Genomic DNA, 22831 nt, shown 5'->3' on the forward strand with positions numbered 1-22831 from the left:
TTTCATATATCATTTTATTTTTAATGTCAAGGATGACAGACAGCGAAGCTCAATTCAATGACATGATCTCGGTCTGCGCTCGCTGCTCCTCCAGCCTTTCTCGAGCACTATCTCCACAAGCTCGGCATTGCGGTCACCCTTTGCGTGATTTGCAGGTGGCGCAGAATTGCCTGAATTCCGCTGCAGAGGCTTTCATGTCATCGGGGTCCACATTTAAGACCTTTACAAAGTATTTTCTAATACCTACAAAAAATATATTTTATTAGTTAATTGAAAACCACAAATATAAGTATGGAGACATACTCTCGTTCTCCGAGGTGTTCTGCTCCATGTTGTGACTCTTAATGCTGCCACACGGATGGAGGCCAACGGCTTGGCCCCAATTTTTTCCTGCCTGCAAAGAATAATATCGTTAAATGAGTTGCCAATATATTGTTGCACGCATATACATAAGTTACCTGTACTTACACACACATCACACCCAGCTTCCATTAGGGACTGGGCCAAATTCATGTACTGTATTATCGACTGTAAAACAATGAAATATTATTGATTTGGGTCCTTCCATTTTCAAAAGTTCCCCGTCATCACTGCTTACGTTTTTGTAGTGAATGTTACAGTTTTAACTGTTAAGAAAAACATTCCCTACATATCGCAAAAAAAAATCCGCGTATGAACGGGTTTTATCACAACATATTCGACCATTATTTTAAGAGCCATCACCCACATCTTTTATGTTTTTGAGAAAACTGCTCCACAGTGGCAAACGAACTGATAAATAACAGGTCAGCTCCATGCAAAAAAAGTCAGTAAAACTTGAATTCAATTGCCGTAGCTAATTTTTTGCAGGTATTCTGGGTACACCAGCAGAAAGGGGGAGAATTAAAGAAAATGTTGGCGAACTTTCAAGAAAAACGAGGACGGAAGCTACCTTCGGCAAGCCGAACTTATAAAACCGAGACTTTGCCAAAATTGCTAAAATTGAAAAAGTAGTGAAAATAATAAGGTATACATAAATTAAAGCTTTTATACTGCAAAAATGTCATATAAAAATATAAAAAAACATATTTACGCGGGCTTTAACAATTTTTCCTACGGAAGCTATAAGATATAGACGTCCGATCGACAATCGCTTTTACCCTTAATTTTTAACCGATTTCACCCTATTGTTCCTATGGGAGCTATAGGATATAGACGTCCGATCGGCACGCGCTTTTACTCTGATCAAGGTATGCATAAAAAAAAAGGATTTGGAAAGATGCATGTCAATAGCTATAGACATCCGATCGGGGCGGCTTTCAAACTTGAACTGCGTACACATGTTTTAGGACGACTGTGAAAGTTTCAGATCGCTAATTGAATAAAAAAACAGAAATTATAAAAATGTTTACAAAAATAAAATTTAAAATAAAAATGATTTTTTTTAAAATGCAATTCAGATTGTTTAAAAAGTGGGTTAGTCACAACTTTTAAAGTTTTGTTTAGGTTCATCTAGATGAGAATTCAATCCCGAATCCAATAAATTTTTTACTGGTTTCGATATGATGTTTAATTTTGTCAATATCTTTCCCGAAAGTTAGGAGATCTCGTAAAAATGAAAAACCGAGAAATCGAACATCAAAATTTTCGTATATAAAAATCGTAACGCTTGATCACTATTCTTCCTGTAACTTTAAAAATATTTTGAATTTGCTTCAGAAATTTTAGGGACACATTCTGGGATAGTTTGGGTAGAAAGATTTATGTCAATAGCTTTTACACTGCGCGAAATATCTTCTATTATTGGAAGTTATATCCGATTGTTCCTATGGGAGCTATAGTATATAGACATCCGATCGGGGCGGTTTTCAAACTTGATCTGCGTACACTTGTTTTAGGACGACTGTGAAAGCTTCAGATCGCTAGCTTTTAAATTGAGCTCGCAAACGGTATTAAAACAGACGGACAGACGGACATGGCTATATCGACTCCCCTATTGATCCTGATCAAGAATATATATACTTTATGGGGTCGGAAACGTCTCCTTCACTGCGTTACAAACTTCTGACCAAAATTATAATACCCTCTGCAAGGGTATAAAAATATCGAATTGAAACTTTGCACACAACCTTCGTTCCTTTGCACGCAGTATATAAGTCGGAACGGCCGGGATCGGCCGACTATATCTATAGCTGTCATATAACTGATTGATCGGAAATGCCATAACTTTGGTGTTTGTAAAGTTAGGAAGCTGGGATTTCCTATGGGTTTTATATTTGGCCAATCAATCCGACCTACAAAATTTCATAAGGATCGGCCGACTATATCCTATAGCTGTCATATAACTGAACGATTGGAAATGCCATATCTTTGGGATTTTTTATGATCATCATTTTTTATGCATCATATGAGTAATTTAGGAGAATATAATTTACAGAATAACTGTTTGAGAATATCCTTTAAAGGCTTTTTTCGATCTTAGTATTAGGCTTTAAATAGTTTATTGAGTAAAAAAATAAAAAGCTTCAAAACTAAACCATGTTGAAATTACACTTAATTCCAATTCAATAACATTTGGTCTAGATCTGAATATGTAAAAAATATTTCTGGAAATTATTTAATTTTCATTTTTGATTAAAACAAGAAAGGGATGCCACTTCGACAAGCCTAAGCTTATATATACTTCTAGCTAATAAGAGTAAAGCATAATACTCAGATCGAAAAACGAGTTCGCCAGCAAAAAAAACTTTAATCTTTTCAGTGTAACAGCATTTTTGAGAGTTGATCAGTATTGAGCGTGCTAAGGTCATACTGTCAATCAGCTGGGCTTGTTAACAAGCAGTTAAAGTTTAAAAATCGTATTTGCGCGATATAGCCTTTTAAAGATATTCTCAACTACTTTGGCAACTCATGTCTGCTGCTATACAAAGAAATTATAAAACAATATAATTTAAATTTAATAATTGTTTTTTTTTTAATTACTGATAATTATTTGGTAATTTAAAGATAATAGCTGTTCTTGAATGCGATTTTTCTGTGTTTTTGGTTGGGGTTTTCCATCCATTTTTGATCTTCGAAACACTTTGCTCTGACAACATCCACACAGATCGAAAAACGAGTTCGCCAGCGGAAAAACTTTAATCTTCCAGTGTGACAGCATTTTTGACTGTTCATTAGTATTGAGCGTGCTACGGTCAGCTGGGTTTTTAAACAAGCAGTTAAAATTAAAAAATCTTATTTGCGGGAAATAGCCCTTAGAAGATATTCTCAACTACTTTAGAAAAACAACTACTTTGGCAAGACATGTCTGCCGCTATACAAAAAAATTGGAAAACCGTATAATTTAAATTAAACAAAAAACAAATATATTGTTTTTTTAATTACTAACAAATATTTCAGTACCGGGGTGACAAAAGTGACTGACGAAAAGGGTTTGCCAGCTGTTTGCCTCTCGCTCTTTCTCATAGCTGACGAACAGATTTTCTTGTTCCGACTACTAGGCTTTAAAAGCAATAAAACTATGTCGATTGTTTTATAAATATTTCAATCATTACTATGGCATCTCGTCCGTTTTGAATAAAACTAAAACAGAATTTTTAAAAATGTTAGATCTGACTACATCTCGGAGTGGAAGTAAATTATAAAAATATTATATTTTATTATCAACAATTTTTTCGGCTATATTTATAATTGTGCTGATTTTTATAAAACTAAACAGAATTTCTTAAGATACAATATATATATGTATATCAGTGTGTATCAGTATATGTTTAAAAACAACAATGTTATTTATTTCTTAAAATTATTTTTCCGATGGCAAAGTTTCCAAAAGTTAAATCAGAAAGCTTTAAAACATAATAAGTTTGGGCAGAAAAGTATTTGGACTTAAAGTTATCTTATTTATATATGTGTTAAATTTGTATGTACTACCTAATTATTTTTTTCTTTTCAACTTCGTTTTAGAATAAAAGTATCTCTATGACAGACATGTACCTGGATAGCACAGATTCAAGTGAAAATGTTGGACAGATACATTTCTCTTTGGAATACGATTTTCAAAACACAACATTAATTTTAAAAGTTCTTCAAGGAAAAGAGCTTCCAGCTAAAGATTTAAGTGGTACTTCTGATCCATATGTTCGCGTCACCTTATTACCAGACAAAAAACATAGACTGGAGACCAAAATAAAACGCCGAACTCTAAACCCAAGATGGAATGAAACATTTTACTTTGAGGGATTTCCCATTCAAAAACTTCAATCCCGTGTAAGTATAAAAATTACCAATAAATTATGCCTCAGTGTTGATGGTGTCGGAAGAGGTAATTTTTGTAGGAGCTATTAATTAAGACTTAAATTAGTCTTCTAAACTCTTATTAAAACTATTTAACACTAAAAAAGGCTTTAGGCAGGGTGACACCGTATGACTCACTAAATAAGCTACACCATTATCCAAACGTCAACCAATAGGGCACCGATAATATTCACATACAATTGTTTATACGAGCATTAAGTAAAGCGTTTCAGAGATTTAAAAGCAGTCGAAAATCATGGGGTAAGCTAACAATATAGGATGATGACACAATTAACGTTTTTGACAGAAAAATTCTTTGTCATGGCTTTCAATTGGAAACCAAGGCAAAGCTGAGCTGATAGAACCAAGTGCGGTAAGATATTGCTAAGCTGGGTGTGGCAAACTATCCATTAAAAATTTAAATGTCGCTATAATATCCAAATGGGAGCTTAGATAGATGACAACATTTAGAATTTAAGGTTAATACTGCAGTTACATTTTCGTGTTCTGTTCATTTGCGTCCCTTTTCAATTTCATTAGCTATTTTATTTTGTGTTTGGGCCTTTTAAGCTTTGTTGTTAATGGAGTTTCTCCTTCTATTAGAGTTTGTTTAACTTTTATAAGTACTTATGAGCATGCCTAACGTGCTCTTCTCGGGATACCGGTGGTAGGCCCTTGTCTGTCCAGCTCATCATCTATGCATGTCGCGGTGTTCTGGTTTATCTATTTTTCTTCATACAAGCGTACTGAATTACTTAAACAAGGCGTGGTTTCTTTTTAAGAAAACTAAATCAATAGCTAATTGAGGGTCTACAAAAGAATCTGAATCTCTTTGACTATCAGATACCCGTTAAGCCTAGTATCCAGATCGACAAACGATTACGCTATCGTAAAAACTTTAATCTTTCCAGTGTGACCAAAAGTTTGAGAGTTCATCAGATTTAAGCGTGCTACGGTCGTACTGTCAATCAGCTGGGTTTGTTGACAAGCAGTTAAAATTCAAATATCGTATTTGCGGGAAAGAGCCTTTAAAAGATATTATCAAATACCTTGGCAAGGCAAGTCTGCCGCTGTACAAAGAAATAAAAAAAACAATACAATTTAAATTTAACAGTTGTTTTTTTTAATTTACTGATAATTATTTTCTAATTTAAAGTTCAAAGCTGAAGAGCTAAAAGTATTGTGTTTTTTCGTACATTCTGGACCTAAAAAACATTTTGCTCTGACAAGAGGCACCTCAGATAGTATTAATGTTATTTTGTCCTCACATGTAAACACCTGCAATCGACTTTTGTGAGTTTTTTGAGTTTTTCCCTCCATTTCTTATAATGTTCAGTGAGAAGCGCACGCCAAAAGATTAAATTTTTTTAGTCTTTTCGCTAGGGCTCACACAAAGTTCATTTCCGCAGACTGGCAACGCTATGGAATTTTCTGGTATTTTTTTCGTCGATCAGGGGACCGACGTGAAAAAAAGGCCCGATGAAAAGTGAACGCCAGCTGTTTGCCTCTCGCTCTCTCTCATGACTGGCGCTCGGTTTTCGTCGATCTGGATACTAGGCTTTACTCAGCAAACCAATTTTAGAATAAATATGCCCCACTGATGGCGCACCTGGACTATTTTTGGGTGGTGTCATCAGCCGAACTATCAACGAGCAATTTTCTCACTTCCTTCAATTCTCTTGAACTCCGTTTTACAAATATGCTAGGACGTCATTATTAACACGGTTTTGACATACATATACCCTATCAAGGTCTGTAAAGTGTTTGGATTTGTGAACAATAGGGCGGGCGTGTCAACATTTTGAAATAAACTAGAAACTTATTTTGATGTCGTGACGCTACAATTATATTTTTAATTTAATGCGCCAGTCACAAAAGATTCACAATTATTTAATTTAAAAAAAACATAACTTAATATTACCCATTATAATGATTAGAAAGTGCTTGTTTATTTATTTAGGTGCTTTTATATTAGTATGTTTTCGAATTGTAATGTGGATCTTATTAAATAGCTAATATTGTTAGTTCATTGAGAGGAAGAAAATTTGATAACCTATGTAAGTTATAAAAATTTTATGATCGAATACTAAGATTCCTAAGTTACCAACGATGTTATTCGCGCTTTCTGAAAATTTAAGCAGTATGGTGCAAAAATGTTGAAAGTTACTTTATCTTTTGCTGGCCTATTGTGTAATAGTTTCCAAATATTTCTAGTATTTCTTAGAAAAAAGACTGTGTTATGTATAATTTTTGTAACATTCCATATTTTCCCCCTGTAATTACTTACTTACTAACTATCACTATTACAGACATTTATACATTTATTGACTTAACTTAAAGGCGACTAATATACATCTGAACAATCAGAAAGCTGAAACCTTACTTGGAGGGCTACCATTTTAAAGTGGTTACATACCACATGACTTTAAAGTGGTTAAACAGCATAGAAAGCCCTTCTGGAAGGATAGCAAGATGGGCCCTGGAGTTACAGCAATACGACTTCGAGATAGCTTACACGAAAGGACAGCTGAATGAGGTGGCAGACGACCTGTCTCGACAACCATTGCCGGAGACTCTTAGGGGCATGAAAGACACATCGGCAAAACCGACCAATAGATGCAGCTGAATCAGGAGTATGTGCGAGAAATTAAAAGCCCAACCACAAAAATATACAGATTACGTAATGGAAGGCGAGTCACTTTATAGGCACATTCCTCACAGAGCGGGCAACGAAGATGCCGTGGCTTGGAAACTGTGCGTTCCGCAAGGTCTAAGACAAGCCGTACTAAAAGAAAACTATGACTCCCCATCCGCTGGTCATGTTGCGAGTAGAAGAACAATAGCACGCCTGGCAGCCCGGTACTACTGGCCAGGAATGCAAAGAGACGCCAGGACCCATGTACGCAAGTGTGAAGTGTGCCTGAAATACAAGCCCAATCAGCTACACCCTGCAGGGAAAATGCTCACTCAGGTACCAGAGGAACCATGGGCAAAAGTATGTGCGGATTTCGTCGGGCCATTGCCGAGATCGAAGCACGGAAATCAGATGATACTTGTGTTAATCGATCGGTTTTCCAAATGGACGGAAATTGTGCCGCTCCGAACCGCAACAGCGGAGACCCTACAGAAGGCGTTCAGAGAACGCATAATATCAAGGTACGGTGCTCCGAAGATAGCGATAATAGATTTCTGAGCGAAATGGGAATAAAGCAGCAATTCACGGGGCCCTACACACCACAGGAAAACTCAACAGAACGGGCTAACCGTACGGTAAAGACGATGCTCAATTCGCAGGAAAGGACCAGATAACTTGGGACGAGAACTGGCCACAGATTATGCTAGCAGTGAACTAAGCATATCTGAGTCAACTGGGTACTCCCCAGCGTTTCTCACACAAAGCCAAAAACCCCGTTTGCCAAACGCATTATACGACAGGGAAACGTTAGGCTCGGGGAGAATTACAGAGAAACCGGAAGAAAACGCCAACAAGTTGAAAGAGAAAAGGCATCCCAGGACCAAGCCAGACACCACAATCTGAGGAGGAGGCAGTGGACACCAGCGGTGGGCGGCATAGTGTGGGCCAAAGAACACCACCGGAGGCATTCGCTGCGAAACTAGCCCCGAGGTATGATGGTCCTTACCAGGTTATGGATTTCGTCTCTCCAGTGATCTGCAAAATACGACACAAACATTCAAAGAAAGAGCGGACGGTTCACGTTGGCGAGCTTAAGCAGCAACAAACAGAAACGGCAAACGAGCAGACTGAGGACGCATCGACACACATTACCCACAAGGACATGAGGGGAAATGGATGCTAGGGACCCTACTACGAGGCAGACGGATTCGGCGTCGCGTATAAGTCCTAGTCATCCATCGATACACCGCGTAGATAAGGTGTAACAAAAAAAAAGGGGACCAATACAACGAGGCAGTCGGATTCAGCGTCGAGCATACGCCCGAGTCATCCGCCTATACGCCGCGTGTTATAGGTTTATACAACACGAGCAGCAACACCAAACCAGTAGCGTTGGTAGACTCCATATAAAAACAAGAAAGGAAAGCTAACTTCGGGCGGAGCCGAAGTTGAAATACCCTTGCAGAATATTCTGCAAATTATATTCTCCAAAATTATTAATATGATGCATTCTTAATACTCATAAAATCCCACCTTCCTTACTTTAAAAACACCAAAAATATGGCATTTCCAATCGTTCAGTTTTATGGCAGCTACAGGATATAGTCGGCCGATCCATATGAAATTTGATATGTCGGATTGATTGGGCAAAAATAAAATCCCAACTTTCTAACTTAACAAACACCAAAGTTATGGCATTTCCGATCAATCAGTTATATGGCAGCTATAAGATATAGTCGGCCGATCCTTATGAAATTTGGTAGGTCGGATTAATTGGCCAAATTTAAGACCCATAGAAAATTCCAACTTCCTAACTTTACAAACACCAAAGTTATGGCATTTCCGATCAATCAGTTATATAGCAGCTATAGGATATAGTCGGCCGATCCTTATGAAATTTGGTACGTCGGATTGATTGGCCAAATATAAAACCCATAGAAAGTCCCAACTTCCTAACTTAACAAACACCAAAGATATGGCATTTCCGATCAATCAGTTATATGGCAGCTATAGGATATAGTCGGCCGATCCCGGCCGTTCCGACATATATACTGCGTGCAAAGAAAAGAAGGGTGTGTGCAAAGTTTGAATTCGATATCTTTAAAACTGAGAGACTAGTTCGCGTAGAAACAGACAGACGGATAGACAGACGGACAGACAGACGGACAGACAGACGGACAGACGGACATGGCTATATCAACTCAGGAGGTGATCCTCATTTACGAGCTGTGAGCGTCGAGGGAAACATTCGGAGGAGCAGGAGGACTCGAAGGCTACAAGGATTTACAAGGAAGACAAGAAAATCAAGTCTATGGGGGAAACATCTTGGGGCGCGAACTGCATAGAACGAGAAGGAGCGACGTCGAGGGAAGGAGGACCAACATCAGCGATCCGGCACAGCGGATCCAGAGAGAACTCCAAAATAAAAGCCGGAGAAGAGGTGCAAGTCTCATTTCGATCCCAAAGAAAGGGGAGAATGTGAGGAGTTAAATAACTCCTCACAAATAATAGAGTTTGGAGAATACAGCTGGAGAGAGTTTGGAGAATACTGCTGGAGAGAGTTTGGAGAGAACGCGAAGAGAGTTTGGAGAATAAAACTGGAGAGAGTTTGGAGAGAACGAGGAGAGAGAGAGTTTGGAGAGAAGGAATAACGGTAGAGGGCGGCGGACTTTGGACCCTAGTATAGTGCCGTGCGCAAAGACGAAAAAGGAGAAGCCGAGAATTAGCGGGATACGCCGGCCTATATAAGCAGGCCGAGCGCAGGAAGCGGGATCAGTCGATCACAAGGAGTCAATCCATCGAGATCAGTAGACAAGCAGCAAATCAGTGAACAACTCAAGTCAAGTTAACATCGGGAGGAAGCAGAGCCGCGCCGAGTCAACAAGGAGCAAGATCGCTACATCAAGACGTTCGGGACTTAGAGTTGAAGTCTCCGAGCTGAGAAACAGGTAGCTGGATCCTTAAGGCGTCCAGGCGTTTTGTTCTAATTCTTGTCGCGATTTGAGCTTGGCGTGTTGCTCGGCGAGTCCGACAGAATTGAATATAAGGAGTCCTTCGACAGAGAACCGTGGGATCGGAAGGGAAGTTGTCTAGAACCAGCTGCCGTGCGAAAACAATTGCCTTGTCGAATTCCGGCGTACGCCTGAACCGTCAGGCGAAAATTGTGCAGGCACTGGTGCGACTAGCCCAGAAGGACGCGCGTTCGAACCACGGGTGTCTCGAGAGGCATATGCGTCGAGAGCACAGTAGTTCACGGCCAGAGTCCTAGAAAGGCACCTACTCTCACAAGAGCACGCGGACAACAGAGCCAGAATTCGCGCTGTGAGTAGATCAAGGACATCGAGGACACAAGAAACGACGATCAGTCATCGCAGGCCCTGCGGCAATCCAGTCTACGGCTAAGAGACGAGGGCGGAAGCGTTCGTCTTGAACCTAGCGTCCTGCCACAGGGACTGCATTGGTGGCCTTCCGGCGTATGTCTAAACCGTCAGGTAGAAACTGTGTAGGCGTCTGGTGTGACCGGCCGGGACAGATCCAGGGACAGGAGGCTGTGGCTGCGAAAGGCGTACGCTTTGAGAACCCAGTGCCTGTTCACCCTAGTCTGGGAACGGTGACGCATCCCTAGACCCTCATAGCCCCGAGGCCAAAGACAACGAAGGCGTTTCGGACCAACAAGAAGCAAGGCAGCGGAGAGCGACGGTGTAGCAACCACAACTCATCGGAGAAGGCGTAGAGATACCAGCTTGTCACCATTAGTCCCGGGCCTAGGGCCAAGTCGGCAAATTAAGATAGTAAATACATTCTGTGCGTTTTCTTCAGACAATCGGGCGGTCACGTTTATATAAATTTGGTGGGACGAACAACACACATCTTCTGAGCTAGCCGCACGATACTCGTAGACCAGACCATAAAAATCAGTTCGTTACAATCTTTATACATACATACGAACATTGAACATAAACAAATCGTTTGCAAGATCAAACAAACATACATATATAGTAAGCAATAACGGCCCTAATACAGATTCCTGTTGTACACCACGGAAGCGATTGGTAGCTCTGACACATTTTCCACCACAACAACAGTTTGCTTCTGTTAAAAATATTTGATCCCATAATCTAAATAGCTCTCTGAAAAAATTATAAATATTGTGTAGTTTGGTTAAAAAAATTGCATGATTAACAGTGACAAATGCCTTGATAAAGTCCGATAAGGTTAGTAATGTAACGCTACTGTTATCCATTTTGGATTGATCGTCAAAGTGGCTCGAACGCAGATGTAATTTTTCTACAAAAAATAAATCTTACTCAAAAATTTTTAAACAATAAAACTCTAAAACAATATGTTTGGCTTTTTTATGGCAGCGACCATATTCATATATATAAAGATATTGCAGTAAAGAAAGCAGTTATAATCTTCGGCTGGAGTTTTCAAAAAATATTTACTAATGCGTCGCCTTTTTCACAGCTATTCGTTGATGGGTAAACACTTACCCAACATCTCCAACCAAATGTATCCTTGCCAGCAAGAGATTGATCGGATCACGATGGAGCTGTGTTTCGACTTATTTTCTTCCCTTCACACATGTCGTGTTCCGTTGGGTCGTACCGAGCCGCGCAATCCGATCTCCAGTTGTTAATGTCGTTAGTCGATCGATGGTTACGTCATTGCTTTTAGCCTTTGTTTTCCATATGCGCCATCCAAGGATGTGTATGTTATTTTACAAACAAGATTACGTAAATAAATGTGTGTATGTATTCAAATGTATCGCGACAGCTTCGGTGCTCTTACTTAATGGCAGTGTATCTTTTTGTTAATTGTTTCATTGATATTTAATTTATAATTTTATGTGGATTGTTTATTATTGACGTGTTTATTTAAGCCAATCGTTCAGGGGAGTTAAATGCCGCTTCAAACAGTTGTAGTTTATGTATTTGATATTTTTAGGGTCGGAATCAATGGTTTGTATTTTAACAAACACGTCGCGTTCATGCAAACCGATTCACCACCGATCTATCACTCGAATTTTATGCAGACTGCCCAACATACAATAGCATCAGAGTCCGAATATTCAATATGGCACCAACCACACCAACGCTTACTGGCATTACTACAGAAAACATAATCGAAATTGTAAAACTAATTAGCATATCACATATGTAATATCTCCCGCATTATTATGACAACTACAACTTTATAAATAATATGCTTATAACAACAACGAACAACACAATGACATTAAACATAGCAACAACCAAATTAAGTGCAGTTATTCAGTGCCCGGTATGGTCAGTTCTTTCTGACAAGCCCCCCTCCCAAGCAAAACAAAGCGTTATTACAAACTGGAATCGATCGCTACGTGCAAAACATAAAATTAATCCCACAATGCACTTAGAAAACTAAAGCTTTAAAGTAGCCAAAAACACTTAGATCACTGTGACAAATAATACTATGACAAAAAAATTTCCTATTCTTTGTGTCCTAAACACTACTTTCCCAAATGTTGTCTTCCTATTGCAGGTAGTATATAAGTCGGAACGTGCCGGATCGGTCGACTATATTATATAGCTCCCATAGGCACAATCGGAAAAAAAAAATGTTAAAAGTATAACTTTGTTGTTTTTAATTGTTGTTTTTTGTTCTTTGGGATTTGTTTATATTTGAATACTATGGAATTACGGTTGTAATTCAATTAAAATCTGACATCTATATCATACATGTAGCTCCCATAGAAAAATCAAAATATTAAAAAAAATTTATTTTGCTGTTTTTCTATTTATTAAAATATTTTAAAAAAATGTATTTTGCTGTTTTTCTATTTATTAAAATATTCCTTTGAGATATACTTTTAGTATTGTCAAAATCGCGCAACAAAATCATATAGCTATCCTAGAAACGATGGCAAAAAGCTAGCTTCATTGTGGTCAAAAGTCTGCAACCCAGTGAAGGAGACCCTATAAGCATGTCCGCCTGTCTGTCTGTCCGTCTTTCTGTTTCTACGCGAACTAGTCTCTCAGTTTTAAAGATATCGAATTGAAACTTTGCACACACCCTTCGTTTCCTTGCACCACTAACCATACAACATATAGACTGGTCATTTCATAAAACGAATTTGGTCACAAAATTTTTCCCTCGGGGGGCCCCAGTGCTGGAATCGGCAGGCCCCGACACTTCGTGTGCCTTCGGTTTTTTTCGCTCTCGTTCTAATTCTTATTTTGACGCTCGCGCTCGAGTTCGGTCGTTCAGTCGCATAGACCATGATACAATAACATAAGGTAGTCTCGTCGGCAAATTTTGGAACCCTACTATTAAAACAATGAGTGCGAGTGAAATGGCAACTGTTTAGTAAGTGCGAGCAGAGCGACAATAGAATGTGTGGATTAACCCTTAGATGGTTCAGGGGGTTTTTTTTTGCCTTTCATAATAAAAGGAGTTTAATTTTTTTTTATAATTTAATTTTTAATAATTATACCCGTTACTCGTAGAGTAAAAGGGTATATTGTATTCGTGCAAAAGTATGTAACAGCTAGAAGGAAGCGTTTCCGACCCTATAAAGTATATATATTCTTGATCAGGGTCACTAGCCGAGTCGATATAGCCATGTCCGTCTGTCCGTCTGTCCGTCTGTCCGTCTGTCCGTCTGTCTGTCCGTCTGTCTGTCTGTCCGTATGAACGCTGAGATCTCGGAAACTATAAAAGCTAGAAGATTGGCATTTTGCATTCAGATTCTAGGAGTTCCTACGCAGCGCAAGTTTGTTTCAAAAAGGTGCCACGCCCCCTTAAACGCCCACAATCGCTTATATACGATTTAAAAAATTTAAATATTTCGGAAAAGTAAAAATGCAGTTTTATTGTGTTTATCAATACCTATCGAAATGTAGAAGAAATTTTTCAAATCGGACCATTCGTTAAAAAGTTATGCGTGATCAAAGTTTCTATCTCCATCTCCCTCGCACTCCCTTTACCTGAGTAACGGGTATCTGATAGTCGGAGCACCCGACTATAGCGTTCTCTCTTGTTTTGAATTTGAAATTAGGCGTTGTTTTTGCCTCTGAATACTGAGTCTTTTGTTGAGATTCTTAATTTTAAAATATATTCTAATCTTAAAATAGCAAAGAATGTAAACGAACCTTTAATAATCGCAGCCGAAAATGTTAGTATAAGTTTAGACATAAAAACTTATACTAATATTTTCGGTTGCGATTATTAAAGTTTCTTTTACATTCTTTGTTATTTTAAAAGTATCACAGCGATTCCTCCCACAGCGCTCTTTTTTCCAAACATTTCGGTGCCTTTACGCCATCGACGTGTTTGCGGCACACATTGCAAAATGTCATGTTGCTCAAGGGTTAATTTCCTAAAAAATTCGTCCGCAGACAACCTTTCCCTTCGAAAGACGAACACGCACTGACCAAAACCCGAACGTTTAGACAGCCGACGAGACTACCTTATGTTATTGTATCATGGCATAGACGCGCATTTTGAAGAAGGTTGGCCTGCGGTTGAATTGGGCTTTGTATGTATGCGTGTTCATGCATTCTCATACAGGGGTGCATGTGTGCGATCATTTAATTTTGATGCAGCAAGAATATTTTGTCTTTTGCTACTTTTCTGACTTGGTACCCTAACAATATGGGCGTATTCACTATTGGGTTAATGATAAAAATAAGAATATTATATGTTATAGTATATTTTTAATATTTCAGCATATATTTCATCTTGGTTTACAAATTCAAATCAGTGGTAGCAAAAAAATATTTTGCATATATGTATGTATTCCAATTAATAGAAATCAATCTACTGAGATAGGAGCAGGGCTCATCGCAGTCGGTGTCTGCGCTTAGTGGTTCAGAAAACTTCAAACCAAATCAGCTTTGGTTGTTGTTCTGCGAGCGTATGGTGCCTGCATAGCCTACCGACGATTGAATTTTAGGGGTGGGTACAGAAACAAGAACGGCTGTTTGGCTTTTGTTTTGTTTACATTTTTTAGGACACTTGTTTTGAATGATATGTTTAATGAGTTTTGGTTGATTTTTTTTTGATTCGCAGTGTAATTTTGTTTAATGTTGTTATTTAATGATCTAGTTATATATATTTTTATGTTTGCTTATTCTTGAAAGTCGCCGCTTGAATTAGTTACCGATAAATATACATATGTACATATAATAATTTTATAGTTTTAATCTTGGAAAATAACAAATTGTTTATCCACTAAAAAGTACAGACAAAAAAATTTGAAGTGATTTTCTTAAATTTATATTACTATTTTAAATCAAGAAGTAAACTTTTAATGATTTTTAATATAAAAAAAATTATAAAATTAATTATCATTAAACATAACATTCAAAACAAGTGTCCTAAAAAACGTTCTTGTTTCTGTACCCACCCCTAAAATTCAATCGTCGGTAGGCTATGCAGGCACCATACGCTCGCAGAACAACAACCAAAGCTGATTTGGTTTGAAGTTTTCTGAACCACTAAGCGCAGACACCGACTGCGATGTGCCCTGTTCCTATATCAGTAGATTGATTTCTATTAATTGGAATACATACATATATGCAAAATATTTTTTTGCTACCACTGATTTGAATTTGTAAACCAAGATGAAATATATGCTGAAATATTTAAAATATATTATAACATATAATATTCTTATTTTTATCATTAACCCAATAGTGAATACGCCCATATTGTTAGGGTACCAAGTCTGAAAAGTAGCAAAAGACAAAATATTCTTGCTGCATCGAAATGAAATGATCGCACACATGCACCCCTGTATGAGAATGCATGAACACGCATACATACAAAGCCCAATTCAAGCGCAGGCCAACCTTCTTCAAAATGCGCGTCTCTGCGACTGAACGACCGAACTCGAGCGCGAGCGTCAAAATAAGAATTAGAACGAGAGCGAAAAAACCCGAAGGCACACGAAGTGTCGGGGCCTGCCGATTCCAGCACTGGGGCCCCCCGAGTGAAAAATTTTGTGACCAAATTCGTTGTATGAAATGACCAGTCTATATGTTGTATGGTTAGTGCTTGCACGCAGTACATAAGTCGGAACGACCGGGATCGGCCCACTATATCCTATAGCTGTCATATAACTGAACGATCGGAAATGAACGATTGGAAATGACCTACCAAATTTCATAAGGATCTACCGACTACATCCAGTAGCTGCCATATAACTGAACGATTGGAAAAGCCATAAGTTTTGTATTTTTAAAGTTAGGAAGTTGGGATTTTCTATGAGTATTAAGAATGCATCATATGAATAATTTTGGAGAATATAATTTACAGAATATTCTGCAAGGGTATATCAACTTCTGCTCCGCCTGAAGTTAGCTTTCCTTTCTTGTTTTACTTAATGTTTAAAATATTGTTTTACATTTTTGGAAGCATTTACGACAGTCCTCCATCTAAGCGAAACTACTAATCAACTGCCGCGCATGGCAAAGAAGTATTAAAAGCTGCTTTGGGATCTTGGTACATACAGAATTTAAATAGTCATATAGATTTAAGACGAAATCGACAAGGTGAAAGCAAAACTTTCCCAACCAGGAACAATAGTTAGAACAGTTTCCTAAATAATTGTAATTTATTTAAAAATTGTATTATAACTATAATTATTATATTAGGCTTTTCGGTAGAAGAAAAAGCTGGATAAAGTTCAAAATATAATTTGAAAATCTGAATAAATTACTACATTTAAAATTCTAAATAAGCTTCAAACCGAAAAGAATGACCTCTGACTCAACCAGTAAAAACTTTATGTCCTTGGAATTGACCGATTCTCTTGGTTAAGTAACAACAAACAAAAACTTAATTTTTTTAACGCCTTATTTTAATAACATTTATTTAACACATTAAATATATTGTTTTTCTAGACTTAGGTATTCTTTCCTAAAGGTGTCAACAGTTTGCATTATGCATTAAAATATTTATTTTACACGAATGATCCATTATTTTTGTCAAATTCCAATAAGCCTCAGTGGCTTAATTAAGAGTTCTCACGCCTAAAAATTTTCTGACAATAAATTTAGTTTGAATAATTAATTTAAGCATTCTTTATTAAACCTATTTTAAATTTCTCAAATTGCCGTTTCCACGCATAAAAATGCTCATTCTTATTAAAAAATGTCAGATCTTTTTGGGCAGGTTTTCAAACCACGCATCCATGTATGCTTGCCCACTGTGCGTAAGCGATACTTGTTCCCCACTTTTATTCATTAAGCTACTTTGACGGTATGTTCCTATATTGTCCTTGTTATACATGTGGTACGCCAAACGATATAGGGTGCCCAACGTAACAAGCACTGCTTGGTTTTGTAAATGCCAATATTCTATAGTAATCACAGTGCATCAACGTCCAAATAATAAAATATATTGAATTAAAAATATAACCATTAAACGTTAACGGGTGGGTACTCGAATTTTACCAATACTCTCACAGATTACAACAGATAAGGTGCCTTCCGAGTATTAATTCTTATTCCTCTATAAATATAAAATTAAAAAAAAAAATTATTTATAAAAAATAACTGTAGATATATCAAATTTTGTAGGTTTTACACCTACATGTATTTGATTACGACCGATTCTCAAGAGATGACTCCATAGGAGAAGTATTTCTTCCCCTATGTCAGGTAACAACTTATTAAAAAAATTATTTCAATATATATAGTAAAAATGCTTGCATTTGTTTATTAAATAAGGTTGATTTTGCTGGAAAGCAGTCCTTTTGGAAGGCATTAAAGCCCCCTGCCAAGGACAAATGCGGAGAACTTCTTTCCTCACTTTGCTATCACCCGTCGAACTCAATTTTAACTTTAACATTGATTAAAGCGAGAAATTTAAAAGCTAAGGATATCAACGGAAAATCTGGTAAGCTGAAATTCTAGTTTTAATACAAACCTATATCTTATGCTTGTAAAATTGGTAAACATTATCATTATATTTTTTTTTTTTTTTTTTGTAAATATATGCTTTATTTATTGAATCTTCTCTATATGAGACTAACAATAAGTATATCAAATCTTAAGAATATAACTTAACTTACAGTCATGTAGACTGAATTTAGACTAACGGGCCCTAATATTTATTGCTGGGCTGGTAGATCGTTACGATGCAGACGAGTTCTGTTCGAAACCCGTCTTAGGTTCCTTGCGAGATTATTTGGGTGCAGTGTAAGCTTGTTATGGTAGGCCGCTTTCTGCTTTGCTATTTCATCTTTGACCGGTGGTATGCCCAGATCCCTGTGGATGTTTTCGTTCCGAACATACCATTGTGCCCCAGTGATTGTTCGCAGGATTTTTGATTGTGAGCGCTGTATGATGTCAACGTTGCTGTTGCTCGCGTTCCCCCAGAGCTGAGAGCCGTAGGTCCAAATGGGCTTGAGGGTGGAGTTGTAGAGAAGAACTTTAAAGTCCAGACACAGGGGTGATCGAGAATTTATAATCCAGTGTAGGCTGCTAGCTTTAAGTCTGAGATGTACTTTCTTGCATTCAATGTGCCTTCGCCAGGTTAGGCGTCTGTCGAGGTGGACGCCGAGATATGTTACATCGCTAGCTTGGGGAATCTGCGTACCATTCAAAGTTAGCGGCGGGCACGATTGTCTGTTAAGGGTAAACGTTATATGTTTACACTTTTGTTCATTAATTTTGATTCGCCAGTCTGATAGCCACTTTTCAACTACCTCCAAATGATCAGCCAGTTGAGCTGTTGCTCTAGTTGGGCATCTCGAGCGGCTCAGGATTGCGGTGTCGTCAGCAAATGTGGACGTAGTCAGCCTCTCGTTCGTAGGGATGTCTGCTGTGTATAGGATAAACAGGGTAGGGCCCAGGGCGCTACCTTGTGGGACTCCGGCTTCAATGTTATACTCGTTGGATGTCGTTGTATTGCATCTAACCTCAAAGACTCTGTGGTAGAGGTACGACTTAAGTAACTTATGAGTGTTTTCTGGCAGTAATGTTATGATTTTATGCATAAGGCCTTTAAGCCACACTCGGTCGAATGCCTGAGAGACGTCGAGGAATATCGCACTACAATATTCCCGATGTTCGAAGGCTGTACGAATTTCTGAAGTTATCCGGTTGACTTGCTCGATGGTTCCGTGGCTTTCACGAAACCCGAATTGATGTGCCGGGATTAAGTTTTGTTCTCCTAAATATGGTGTAATGCGCGTGAGCAGGCATTTTTCCAGTAATTTGGACAGGCACGATAGTAAGCTTATTGGCCTGTACGATGAGGGAATTGTGTGGTCTTTGCCAGGCTTCGGTATCATTATAACCACGGACTTTTTCCATTTTTTGGGGTAGTAGCCAAGTTTTGCGATCCCGTTAAATAGCTTGCATATAACATCCACTGCGCAGTTTGGAAGTTCAATTATCATTTTTGGGGTTATTAGGTCGGCCCCTGGAGTCTTTTTCGGTTTTATTTGCTTCCTAATGACGTTAGCAATTTCAGGTGTTTGAAACAAAATCGGGTTAATTGCAATTTCAGAGCTAAACGGCGGTAGTTGAAGAGAGTTTGTGGCGGCGTTCGGCTGAAATACATTTCGTAGGTGTAAAGCAAATGTTTCGGCTCTGTCTTCGTCACTGCGGGCCCAAGTACCCGAGGAGTTTCTAATCGGAGTGACTGATTCTATCGGAGAGCTTAAATTTGGGTGAGCTCTCCACAAAGGATGCTTTGTACTGGTCGGCGACAGTTTCTCGATGTACCGGCGCTGCTCAAGCACCTCTTCTTGCTTGAGGGTTTTGGTGAGTCTGCGGGTGGCATCATTATAGAGTTGCTTCGAATGGGGCGATCTGCAGGATTGCCTAACGCGTCGTAGACGTCGTTTTTCCCGAACCAGTTGTTCGATTTGCAGATTAGTTTTGTATTGGTTGCTACGCACGATTGTCTCTTCTGGTGTTGAGATTTTGGCTGCTGCCACGAGTACTGACTCCAGGGCATCAGCACAGAAGTCGATGTCGTTCTCTATGTTTAACTGTGGTGTTAGTTCAATGTGGGAACTTACGTACTTTTTGTACTTTAGCCAGTTAGTTCTAGTCGAGGTCAGCCTGAAGGGGTGCTCGATTACTTTCGGGCTTTGAAGGAGAGTTATTAAAACAGGCGAGTGGTCCGATGATAAGTCCGATAGCGATTTGGCGCTGACTAAATTTCTTGGGATGTTCTTGGTCACAGCGAAGTCAATTAAGTCTGGGAGTTTTCTGGGGTCAGCTGGCCAATATGTGGGGCTGCCAGGGGAGACATAGTCGAGTTTGTTGCTCAAATTTATGATTGCTTTATACCTTAAAAATAATATGTTATTAGTGTTTGTTAACAATAAATGGTAATGCTTATTGACTGGCCCCATATATTTAATTCTTTATAAGTATTCCTAATTTCACATTAAATTACCGACAAAAACAACGGAATGTCGTTAACCGCACCCGATAAATTACGTTTTTTTTCCCCGACTTTTATGCACAGTCATGGAGCTTGCAATGCCAATGTGTCCTCTCACCAATCGATTCACTTACTACATCAGCCTATGGGGGCTCTGCTTTTTCATAACGAATATTAAACAAGATAATGCGAGACCAAGCCGCAGGTGATTAGTGAAGTAAGCTGCCGATCTGTCACGAATTTTCTGGATACACATTCTAGCTTAAAAGAAGGAATCTATTCTACCTGTGCTTACAAACATTATGCTGTGGATTCAAAGCACACTTCAAGAAATGACACAAAACCAAAACCTTCTTTAAAAAAAAGTCAATATAAATGACTCTGCAAAAGACAAGTCCATTATAATATCAGATACGTTTGCTACTAACTACCTACAGGCCACTTCTAAACGTACTTTACTCACTCATAATATCCGCTACCCTTCAATCAGCAGGTGACTAAAATGCAAAACTTCAATGCTGGGGCTCTTGTTTGCTTGTTTAACAAGATGAGCCGCATATTCTCAGACCCTGGCCATGACATCTAGCCTAAAATGATAAAGGAGTTACCTAAGTATGCAGTTATATAAATCACCACTATAATCAATTCAATACTAAAACAAGAGAGAACGCTATAGTCGAGTGCCTCGACTATTAGATACCCGTTACTCAGCTAAACAACTTTAGATTTTGCATTAACATAATGTGAATTAGAGTGAACACAGGAAAAAAGGGACAAAAAGTTAAAATTATCAATTTGAATTAGGCGTTCTCTAAGCGCTGGCAGCTTTACAGCACGAGCATCAGCACCAGCTCTGCTTTAGCGCAGGCAGCTTTTGTCCTGCACCAGCATACACACATACGCCATTGTTTGACTCAGACCTCCAATTTGGCTAACTTGATTTGATTTGCATAGTTCTTGGGATATAGTTCGGTATTCACAAATGAAAACTATCGCAATTTCCTTTAATAGAAATCCTTATCGAGAATTAACGTTGACTCTGTTGAGCACCTTGGCCAGCTGTTCCAAAGTCATCCGTTAGATGGCGCATTGTATTGCGCCATCTACCCGCGCCATGAAAGGCGGAAATGTAGGCGCTAGCCAGGCTTAAGCGTGGGCGTGGCAATCTTTTATTAGGCGATTGGCCTAGATAGATTGGCCTGGATAGGTATTGACGAAACAAATACATATCAATTAAAATTTTCATAATAGCATCAAAACTGTGGCCACAGCTTGTGGCTTGTGGGCGTCAGAGGAGGCGTGGCACCATTTTGAAACAAACTTGCGCTGCGTAGGAACTCCTAAAATCTACATGCAAAATGCCAATCTTCTAGCTTTTATAGTTTCCGAGATCTCAGCGTTCATACGGACAGACACTTTTACACTCAACCGAGACCATTGTCCATAGCTAGCCCCAATCAATTCACCAATTCCACAAGTGGACGACGTAACCCTTTCTTGGTACCTACTTAGATAGGCGACATACCTGGAGAAAACAAATAGAAGCAAAGAAGACCAACCCGAGGCTGAAGGACAGCCCATGGAACTTACGGCCATGAACTTCAGCCGGTTCAAGCCACGGCTTCTGTGTAGCGAGCACAATATAAAAGCTTGGGAACAGTAGAAATCAAGCGCCATCTAAAATTCTGAAAACAGCAACAGGGGCTCCCTCATATATCCGCAACGGCAACATCCATTGAGACCTGGATAGTAAAGCCGTTAAAAAAACTTGATAGAAGATTAGTAGATTGATTATAAAGCCATTGAAGCAAAACGACCTTTCACCCTGCCCAACCTAGGGTCATCAAATTAAATTAAATAACCTGACTCCCAGCCGTTAAATTATACCGGTCATATTGAAGCGTCTATGCTGTTTTTTCCATTTAAATCAATTGACCTCTTTAGTCCATGGCTAATAATTGCGTCCATAATACTCCTCCCTTACTTGGTAAGCTCCTCAGAGCGGTGTCTTCTTCCGGAAACTATGAGGATCAATGGTCATCAAATTTCAACTAAAAACTAGACAGCCTTCTTCTTTATCAAAATGTCGGCGGCCTCGTCAACTGTTTAGAATGCATGCAGGCGGCACTGCACCAAACACTATAAGAAGTTTGTAAAAACAGGACTCCAATCTGATATTTTTCAAATATCAAATATAAATCCAATTATTTCAAATCCAATCCAGTCGATTCTTCTTTGTGTTGCTGTCCGTAACGGATAAGAGCGAGCCAAGCCAACAAAAATGCCCTTCAACTGGAAATGGAGCGGATGCGAGTGGTTACGCGTTGCATATTCTGGAATCGTTGAGGTGCCTTCTCATGTGTCAAATCCGTCGTTGGGTTGACACAAGTATTCGCTGATTCGGTATTACTGAAGCAATGGTCGGTGTGTAATTAGCAAGTGCAGGGATAGATGGTGTGAAGGTAGTAGGTGGAGTGGTCGGTGTGTAATTAGTTGTTTTCTTTGAAAACCAAGTGACTGCTATCACCACTACCAACA

At 38.7% G+C, this 22831-nt stretch overlaps 1 protein-coding gene across 6 annotated transcripts in view; it reads left to right on the forward strand.

Moving 5' to 3' along the window:
* Nucleotides 1–22831, forward strand: part of LOC108044332 (synaptotagmin-7) — a 38927-nt gene that overhangs the window by 7084 nt on the left and 9012 nt on the right. For 3 of the 6 annotated variants that reach the window (XM_044460572.1, XM_044460571.1, XM_044460573.1), the window contains exons 5-7: nucleotides 3943–4245; nucleotides 17470–17550; nucleotides 17620–17788. In XM_044460572.1, the coding sequence (XP_044316507.1) occupies nucleotides 3943–4245; nucleotides 17470–17550; nucleotides 17620–17788 (553 nt within the window). Of the gene's footprint in view, nucleotides 1–3942; nucleotides 4246–6581; nucleotides 7055–17469; nucleotides 17551–17619; nucleotides 17789–22831 lie in introns of those variants that run through there. The other 3 variants (XM_017123323.2, XM_044460574.1, XM_044460575.1) reach the window with 3 other exon arrangements.

This window comes from Drosophila rhopaloa, unplaced genomic scaffold (genome assembly GCF_018152115.1).
Source record: "Drosophila rhopaloa isolate 14029-0021.01 unplaced genomic scaffold, ASM1815211v1 contig_203, whole genome shotgun sequence".
Taxonomy (NCBI): domain Eukaryota; kingdom Metazoa; phylum Arthropoda; class Insecta; order Diptera; family Drosophilidae; genus Drosophila; species Drosophila rhopaloa.